This window comes from Alosa sapidissima, chromosome 15, assembly GCF_018492685.1.
Source record: "Alosa sapidissima isolate fAloSap1 chromosome 15, fAloSap1.pri, whole genome shotgun sequence".
Taxonomy (NCBI): Eukaryota; Metazoa; Chordata; class Actinopteri; order Clupeiformes; family Clupeidae; genus Alosa; species Alosa sapidissima.
In genome coordinates, this window is record NC_055971.1 from 20636869 (window position 1) to 20647068 (window position 10200).

General features: G+C 40.9%; 1 protein-coding gene across 2 annotated transcripts; it reads left to right on the forward strand.

Moving 5' to 3' along the window:
- Positions 1-1423: 1423 nt before the first annotated feature.
- Positions 1424-7521, forward strand: c15h19orf47 (chromosome 15 C19orf47 homolog). 2 transcript variants are annotated; one of them, XM_042064400.1, is made up of 8 exons: positions 1424-1499; positions 2927-3014; positions 3096-3210; positions 4147-4228; positions 4386-4499; positions 4719-4868; positions 5068-5150; positions 5343-7521. In XM_042064400.1, the coding sequence occupies exons 1-8, from the start codon at positions 1481-1483 to the stop codon at positions 5877-5879; spliced, it is 1188 nt and encodes a 395-aa protein (XP_041920334.1). In that variant the 5' UTR covers positions 1424-1480; the 3' UTR covers positions 5880-7521. The 2 variants fall into 2 exon arrangements, with proteins under 2 accessions (XP_041920334.1, XP_041920335.1); XM_042064401.1 differs by having other exon boundaries at positions 4719-4793.
- Positions 7522-10200: the final 2679 nt, after the last annotated feature.

The window sequence follows — 10200 nt, forward strand, 5'->3', positions numbered from 1 at the left end:
TGTTTTTTCCCGGTGTTTTTTAATGCATTCTAGCTACTGTCAGGGATTCACGTCAGTGAATATGACTTTGACACCCCTGCTGTAGGCCTTACCTCAAACAGTGATCTTCAGAAAGCTCCAGAGCTTTTCTAAGCTATTCAACATCATTCCATCATTTTTTGCAGGGAATGTGTGTGTGACTGGTCTGTCTGTCTACACTTTTCAGTTATCTCCTTTAACCCTTGTAAGGTGTTCATGTTTTTGTTACTTAGCCAATGTTCCCGGGTCTGGTGGGCCCACCACATTATTAGACTTCTTCATGCATTGTTCTCTCTCTTCATATTGAATAACATAGGTGGCATAGTGGCACTAACTGGGCAGGAGGTGTATTGCACTATACCACATGAATGATTTTCGTTTTTTGTGAGAAATTGAAGAGTAAACAACGTAACAAAAATAAAAACAAGATTTTTGATCATTATTGATGCTTTTGCTTGAAAAGTAACAATTTTGTAACTTTGTGTGGGAATAGCAAGTGCAGAAAGACAACATTCCCGCACACAGACACGCACACATACAGACACACAAACATAGACACAGACACACACACACACACACACACACACACACACACACACACACACACACACACATACACACACACACACACACACACACACACACACACACACACACACACACACACAGAGTGAGACTCCCTCTCTCTCTCTCTCTCTCTCTCTCTCTCTCTCTCTCTCTCTCTCTCTCTCTCTCTCTCTCACACACACACACACACACACACACACACACACACACACACAGCAGGACCAGTTGGGAGGAGGACACGGTTAAGGTACACAACACCAACAGATCCTATGACAGACAATAATCTAGTTGTAACAATCTTACTACACAAGCAGGTTGGCCAGCTAACAGTGAATTAGGCCTACAATAGTCCAGCAGATAACCATGGCCTGTACAAGAAGTTGTGTGGAATCTTGTGTCAGATAAGGTCTGATCTTGCTATGTTGTAAAGGATAAACCGACATGATTTTGCAATTGAGGCTAGGCTACATGCTCAGAGAAGTTAAGTTGGTCATCAATTAGGCTATGACGCCCAAGTTATATGTCAATCTAGTTGGGGTCAGTGAAGATGAGTTAAGCTGGATATTAATCTGTTGGGGAATAGCTTTGGTGTGGAAACACCAAAAATTCAGTTTTTGAGAGATTGAAGGTGCCGATCTTTCATCCAGACTGAAGTATCATTAAATTAAATTAATTTATAAATTATAAAATATGCACCAAGACCATTGTATATTTAAAAACAACCAAGCTGTCGATATGGTAATTAGTTGAAAACAATATTTCAGTTGATTGACACTGATGGGATAAAGGACTTTTATCTTATTCAACCGGAAGTTTGATCGCTTCCGGAACTGCATTTTTAGCTCCACCGGAAGTGTCTGGGTGCATCAAAGAGCCACTGAGCATTGCAGTGAAGATGGCGTCAGAGAAATCAGGTTAGTGTGGAAAAAAAGGCCTGATTTTCAACACAGTCTCATGGTGAAGTGTTTTATTTGTGGGTTGATTGGTATAGCACAATATCTACACTGTTGAATTAATCTACAGCCATCCAGTTAATATCCAAAATCACAGTTGAAGTTTGAGTGAAACGTGCCATTATCCTGCTAGCGGACAAAGCTATGATACCTCGCTACTGAAAGTTGGTCGAAAAGACCGGCAGAAAAGTGACTTCAACGTTGAACTTTCATTTAGAGAGTATTTAGAATTTATTATTTTGCAGTAACTGCTAACGTTATTGACCTTGTTATCAAAGTTAAAAGTCCTGCCAAAAATCTGTTTATGTGGCTAATACATACAATTACAACTTGGCTAGTGTTAGCTCATTTGGCTGATGTTAACATCCTATTTTGATGACTGTAATGGCAGCTAGCTGGAATCATTTGTTTTGTGTTAATAAGTGGTATGTTAGCGTCAAATAGCAGACGACTAGTGATGCTTTGGGTGTCGTGGATTTAAGTAATAGTAGTAATAGGCCTGCATGTGTTAGTGTGACACATGTTAATGGTAGCCTATAAAGCGCATTGTTGATGCTCTTGTTAGACGTGCTTTCATAGATACGTGCTGGGTCAGATCAATTGGTCAGATACGATTTAGGATGTTGGCAGGTGTTACATTCCTTTGGTTTAAAAATAGTCTACTATACTGGTTCTCTAGTAGCTCATGAGTCATGAACTAGCATGGGAGTGGTGATCTGGCAACTGTTCGTAACATGTAAGGGAGGGGGGTCCTACCACCAGTGTACCTAGAGAACAAATCTTGCGTGTATGTAAAAAGTGTAATGTTAGTCGTGAAATTTGTATGTTCCATTGAAACTGCCACAACCCACGTGTCGGTCATGTATCTTCATAGTTCCTTTCGAATGTGTTTGTAAAAATGTATATCTTGCCTCATATATCACAACATTGGGGGTTGCTTGGTGATTGCTTCTGCTAGCATTTGTCTAGTCTGAAGATACATGACGTTTTGACGTCTTAAGTTTGTGCTGTAAATCCGAGCAGAGCTATTAGGAAGGGAAATGGTGTAGTACGAGAGGAGAGTAGTGTCACCTAACTTTATAAAGTTTATAGCTATCTGAATATTTCTGGGACAGCACAGCTAGCTAAGGGTGTTCTCTTCGGATGCTTGTTTAGCTGGTTAGTTTAATGTGAGGTCATTCATTTAGATATCACTAAATAAAGCTTCACTAAATATGGAGTGCCATTTGAGTATTCTAGGGTTTCAACTGCTGTTATGACATTTCAAGACAGTCAATGTAGTATTTGTGTTGCTGTCAGCTGGTCGTTTGCAGCTGTCGGCAAAATAAGGATGAACACAAATTCAGAATTACGCTATGTAAACAACTTTTTCCACGTTGTTCTTCCAGCCACTTCGGAGTGGATTCAGTTCTTCAAAGATGCTGGGATCCCACCCAGTCTGGCTGTTACCTATGCAGTGTCCTTTGTAGATAACAGGTGAGTGACATTTCCCTCGTCACTTCCATCATTCTCAAAGTTTTCTCTGTGTGTAAGTAAACTTATTTTCCTTTAATGTAGGATACAAAAGAACATGCTCATGGACCTCAGCAAGGATATCATGATGGACCTGGGAATCTCTGCTATTGGAGATATCATTGCCATTCTCAAGCATGCTAAGGTGGTCTACAGACAGGTAAGACAACTCACTTTAACATAATTTACATAATATCTGAATGGCCAAATGAAAATGGCATGGGATCCATTACTCACATTGTCACACAGGGACATGCAGAATGTTCATGTTTTTAAAGAGTTCAAACCATTTGTTGTTCCTCAGTGGTATTAAAATATCATGCTTAACTGTGATAGTTTTTCCACCAAAAAAAGCTCTGCCTCAGGAGCCCGAAAAGGCCGTTTTTATGATGGAACATTTTCTCATAAGCAAATCCAGAACACAAACCTCCTACTTTGTGTAGACCAAAAGAAATTGTAAGTTTACTAATTGTACAGGACAGACAGACCCTCATATCGTGCCATTCTTTTCTAATTAACGAAAACATCCCGAAGCCATTGTTCAGTTGGAGGAAACATCTGTTTTGTTTGATGATGATCCCACTGAAATAGCATGCCTGTGGAGAAAATGCATAATCGTGGTAAATTAAGAAGAGAAGCAAACAATAGTAGTGGTTAAGGAGCTGGGCTAGCGTGCAGTAGCCTGAAAGTTTTGGGTTCAGTTCCCGGCTTCCACCGCTGTGCCCTTGAGCAAGGCACGTAACCCCAAGTAGCTCTGTGGACAATGTAATCCCTTGTAATATAGTTGACATATATAAGTCACTTTGGACAACAGTGTCTCCTAAATGAATGAAAATGTGTAAAATTAAAAATGTACTGAAATTTCTATCAGCTGTACATCATACTAAACTCATTTTGATTGTGTACATGGTGTTTGCTTTTTATACTTGACATTCCTGTGCCACACAACATGATTTTGTTTGGACCCTTTTGCATCTACTTTCTCTAGAAGTGTGTTGTAGGCGTGAGGGACAGGAATTGACATTACTTTCAGTGAAAAATCAGAAATGGCAGTGAAGTGAGTAACTTTTGCCTTTCTGTTTCTCTTCTACTGAAGGATATGTGCAAGATGGCCACTGACGCCATTAACTCCGGACAGACCAGTGTCCAGGCTGAGCTGAGACGCACTGCGAACACACGTGAGTGTTTTTCCTCCTCCTCCTCCTCCCCCCTTCCACTGACTGAGAGAGACACCCTGTCCATGACTGATAGACCTCATTTAAAGAAAGAGGGCCCACTCATCAAACCCAGAGTATAAATAGAATCCCTTTGCACCCTTTTCTCCTCTCTGAACAGCTGCCACCCGCATGATAGCCAGTGCTCTAAGCAGGGATTCGCCACCAAGCACGCCTGCGCAGTGGCCTGACAACCGTCTCTCTGTGACCGTGTCCAACAAGGGGGCCAAAGGAGGTAAGGGTAAAGAGACACCTGCTTGGTGCTCTCCATTCATGACATTTGAAAAGGAAAACAAAACGTAAAAAAGGGACACAAAAAGAAAATTCTAGCCTGCTGTGCATGTTTTGGGAATCGGGATTAGTGATGACCATATATGCCTACAACATAAGAGATTTACGGTATTCTCATGTAGTCTGGTTTTTAACAGATAAACATTTTATGTGTTTTCCTCAGTTGCATCGAGTGAGCCAGCCGAGGAAGGGAATGGCCTGCCAGTGAAGCGACGGCGTGTTACTGCAGAAATGGAGGGCAAGTATATTGTAAACATGCCAAAGGGAACAACCCCACGCACACGACGCATCCTTGCCCAACAGGCCAAGAAAGGTACAATCCTTTTCTTGAGAGAATGAGCACAGACTTGTTCATAAAGTCACTGACATTTCTGATCTGTCAACACACAGATCTAGAAACCAGAACATTTAAATGTTCTTTCCACAAATTGATGTCTAAAAGTGTGTTTGGTTTGTCTTGGTGAAATGAATGTTTGGTTCATTGTTTGCTCTTGATACTCTGTACCCCACAGGGAAGGGCCTGAAACGCACCTCTGTGTTTGAGAGACTCGGGGCTGAGTCAAAGGCAGACACTACACCCTCAGCAGCTGCCAAGGTAAGCTAAGTCAACACATTGATGCTGAACATAAAAAAAAATATATATTCTTTGAATTTCCCCCCATATCCATTGCGGAAACTGAGAAATATGTGCAGAAAAATAGCAAAATCTTTCACGTCATCTTGTGTCGTTATCGTAATCCTGAAGTCTGTCTTACCTCTTTTTGTCTCTCCTCTCCCCCACATCTAGACCACAGGCGTGTTCAGTCGGCTAGGTGGTGGCCAGGAGGACGCTGGCTGGAGAGATGGACCCAAACCAGGTGCTGCTGAGGAGGAGGACGACGATAGTGACGGTGAAGGCTCTGTGCTCCAGTACGCAGGCGTGCTCAAACGGCCTCACCTCTCCACAAAGAAAGAACTGGCTGCTACCAAACCAGCTGCTACCAAACTAGCTGTTACCAAACCAACCAAGACGGCCCTGAGCAGGCTGGGCAACAAAGTGAAGGTGCCCCCCAACGAGTCCTCTCCTCCACTCCCTTCGTCTACTTCCTCTGTTCTTGAAGGGGGTCCCAAGCGGAGCATACTGCAAAGACTGGGAAAGCCCCCCAAAAGTGGCTCTGGTTCCCTCAGTGCCTCGACCAAGCCGCTCCACTCCGACACTTTGCCCTTGGCTAGCCCCAAGGTCAGCAGCAGCACAAGTGCTGCAGGCTCAGCAGACTGCCCCAATGCCCAGATGGATGCCATGGTGGTCAGTGTTTTTAAGAGACTAGGTGCCAAGAGGACCTAAGTTGACATATCAAAAAAAAAAAAATCTCAACTATTTCTCCACCACTCCTCACTTACCTCACGTTACACAGGCAAGACAATTTTGGGCAATGGGTTTTCTTACAGATGTTCATTTGCAACAAATGAGATTCATTCAGATTGAGTCAATACATTTACAACGGAGTTAGTTGAAGGTGTGAGATGCAAAGTAAAATCTGAAAATAGTTAAAAAAGGTTATATGATGGTGGTTTGTTTCGACAACCCTGTATAGGCAACATAGCGATGTAATTTACAGACCTGCATTTTAATGGTGTGGAGAATGCAGCCCATACTAGCACCTGATTCCCTATAGGAGTTTTTATTGCCCTGACTTATTCCTGAATTCTCTTATGCTCCCTTCTAAAGCATGTCGTGCTAGATCTCACCATACCTCTCCATTCTCTGACACAATTATTGGATAATGGGAAACCAACTCTCAACATTATGGTTGCAGTTTGCGTGGACCAGAGCTCAACACCTTGGTTATCTTCATGTGTGTAGAATGCTAACATTGCATGCTTATTTTCAATTTACATCCAATCAGAAAATGCATATCAGTGGCCAAGTGCCACTTGTTTATTGTTTGTTTGTTGACTGTTTGCTAATATCATGCAAATCATTGTTTCCCTTTCAACGCTTACCGTTTTTTGTTTTGTTTTTTTTGTTGCTCTTTTTGTGGCCAATTTTAAAAAACTAGGTAGCCCACATATTAACAGCATTTTTCAACTGCACCATTATAAGATACAAGATATTTTACACCAGAAAACTGGAAGATATGTTTCACTGATACCCCATTGTCAAATGTATCATCTGAGATATGGTACTGTTACTGGAACTTGGTTGTTGGACCAGCAGCACTGTTAGATAGTTTTCTGACATCCTGTGGCACAGTGTTCCATTCTATTTAGGCTATATAGACAGCCTTTATACCAGCAGCTCTGTTATGCCCCTTGGGTTTCCAACTCTGCATATTTCATATCTTTAGTAGCCCTCTTGGTTAGCTGAGCACATTTTATTTGGCAAGAAGAACATTTGAATTACCCTGCTTTCAGTGCTGACCCTGTGGCAGTATTGAAAACCTGGTGACATCGTTTTCCCACATTTGTTTTTTGCCCAACGACAAAGGAATTGGCATTTTTCGTATTATTTTGCCATGGCCTTGTCATTCATGGAGAAATTGGAGTTGTTTGTTCCGTCACTACCAATATGATGCTAACTGCCCTTAGCGTGTAAGCAATGTTAGCTGGAGGTCATTTTTCGTTAGCACAGTTGAGTCGTTTTTTATTATGGTGTGTTGAGAGTAATTTCCGTTAGCACATTTATGAGATTCTTTTTATGTTGCACCAATATTCTATGACACTCATTGTTCTCAATGTGTCTTATTGGAAGGGGAACCAGAGCTAGACCACTGGCTCATGTTTAAGCTTAAGAAAGTGCAGTTGAAGAATACCCTAAGGGTTTACACGTTTCAATTTTATTTTATTGTTTTTATTCGGTAGTCTTCTGTCATATTTTGAAATGTCTAAAAGAAGAGTTGTGTGGCAGTGGTTTTGGTATTTTATAAAAATCATGTATTGAAAACCTTGTGTAAATTGTAGATAAAATGTTCCCTGCCCTTTTTGTAGCGGTGTCTCATATTTTTATGTGAATGTTTTGGCGTTTCTATGGACATTGAATGCCATTTTTCACAAATTAGGTAATCTGCCCAAAATTGTCATCGGTCTCGATGATTTCAAGTAACTATTGAGTGATGTGACGGACATTTAATCAAGTGATCAGCACGACAATGTACTTTTATTTAAGTAGATGAACAGTGATGAGTAACTTTGTAGCAGGCAAAATCGCCTGTCAATTTTTTATTACGCATGTTCAGTGTTGTAGGATACCCTTTATAGGAACAGGAAAGTGACAATTACATTCTTTTGTCTAATTATAATAGTGTGAGAACTGTAAAACAAATGATACATCATTGCAGCAATATTTATTGTTAAAGATCATACGAACGGTTATAAATAATTTACTTTCACTGGTTATATAATTCATGTCTTACTCCTGCTACTAAGCTGGCAAAATACATGGAGGTTCCTATCAAGGGAAATCCACCGGGTTTAGTTTCTTAGTAACCAATAGTCTCAGAGTGCATGTCTGTTTGTTGTCAGGATACTTTTTGTAAGTCAACACAAACCCCTGGTTACTCAAACACACTAGTTTTGATGGTAGGAATATTCTGCTTTACTTTTGAAATGAATATTTAAAGGCATGCAAATACCACTGTCCTTGCCTTTCCCTCTGACTGGAGGTACTGCGTAGTGGGTGAGTTGCATGTTTAACAGTGATCGTGACATTCAGGTAAAACATTTTGAAAATCATTCTTTAAAACTTGCCCATGGTTTTAGGCCTTGCTAATGTAATAGTAACCAGCTGGTACATAGCTGTGCATTATGTGTGTTAGGGTGAAACCTCGCTCCTGATGCCTTAAGAGACGAGCTAGTAAGAGACACTAGCACCCATGGGTTTTTAACTCCCTTGCTAGTGTGTTACACTAACAACCCATCAGAGACATATTTGTGTTGTACACAGCAACCTTCAGTGATTCAGAAAGTATTTGGACCCCTTCTCTTGTTTTGGTGTGTTGCAGCCTTCTGCTAAAAGCATTTGAAATTCATGTTCTTCCTCATAGCCTGCTATCAATACCCTGTAATGACAAAGCAAAAACAGGATTTTAGGAGGGGGGGTTTGCAAAAGGGCAACTGAGATCACACTGACATTAATATTTAGACCCTCGACTCAGCACATAGTTGAAGCATCTTTTGCAGTGATTGCAGCTGCGACTTGGGCATATTGGGACAAGATTTTCTGCAATTCTCTGCATATCCTCTCAAATGGTCAGGTTGGTGTGAAGACATTTTCAGACATCTTCAGAGAACCCAGATGTGACTGGCTTCAAAGTCCAATTGGTCTCTGGCTGGGCCACTCAAGGACATCCACAGAGCCATCCCTGCTGAAAAAAAACAGCCTGACCAGCTTGAGATGGTTTGCTGGTTGACCAGCTTGTTTGACCACCATATGATGGTTGATCAGCTAGACCAGCAAAACACAGCTGGTTTACCCAGCTTACGATGGCAAATTAGCTTGTTTTGGTTGTCGTACCACCTCAGCCTGGTCGTTTTAGCTAGTGTTGCTGGTCTTATGTTGCAGGTTTAGCTGGCCACGCCAGCTTATGTTGGTCATTCTATAAAACCAGCATGACCGATTGCTCAACTTGGCTGGGTTGCAGCTCTTGGAAGTGTCCTGTTTGTGACAAACTTCATTGATCTTGGAATTATGAAGGGCTCTGAAACTGTCTTTGGCCAAGCAGTGTCTATCTACATTGTGATTTGTGTGCCTTTCCAAATAAATCACAGGTGGATTCAAGCAGACTGTAGAAACATAATACATAAGACTTATGTATTAATAAGATCAAGTGAAGTGGGAGGCACCTGAGCAAGTGTCAAAGCAAAGGGTCTGAATATTTACCTTTATTATCAATGTGATATCTGGCTATTACATTTTCCGTCTACATTATTTTGCACGAATATCAAAATCCTTCTTAAGTTTTGTAATGGGGTAGGTGGAATAGTGAGATGTGTCTGCTACATCACAGCAGCACATGCTAGCCTACTGAATAGCCTACTTGAATGCACGGTATAGCTAGCTAAATGGCCTTGCTAGTTTTATCTATCTAGGCCATAGGCTTTTTGCTCTTGGAGCAATTATGGTAGTGAAATGTACTTATCAGACAGCATTTTATCATAGGGTTTATGTAATTGGAGAATTAAATTCTTTAACTTCAAAAGGTTAATGTGAGAACAAAGGATCTAGGCCACAATTATACTATTTTAATAGCCAACAAACTACTGAACTTGGTCTATTGTTGAAACAAAATGAAGTTAAATGACTGCTTCTGTTATGGATATTATTTTCCTTTCAATAGTTCAATAGACTGTGGAAACTAAGGCCTTATTCATATGCACTTATGGCCGTTTTCTTCACCGTCGACCAAATTCCGCAGTTGTAAACATAGCCTACAAAGGCTACATAGGCTATTCATTTCACAACCAGAAGGCTACCGTTCAAAAACGGTGAAATACGATGATGGTTGGAGCCTAAAAAAATTGTCATAGGCTCCAAATGAATTATTTTCGATAAAAAAAAAATCGCCATGCTGCCTGCTAACTATAAATACATTTCGTGATAGTCATAGCCTACCCTTACGTATTATGAGATTAGACATTGCTGATTTCAAAGCTGATTTCAAAATAAT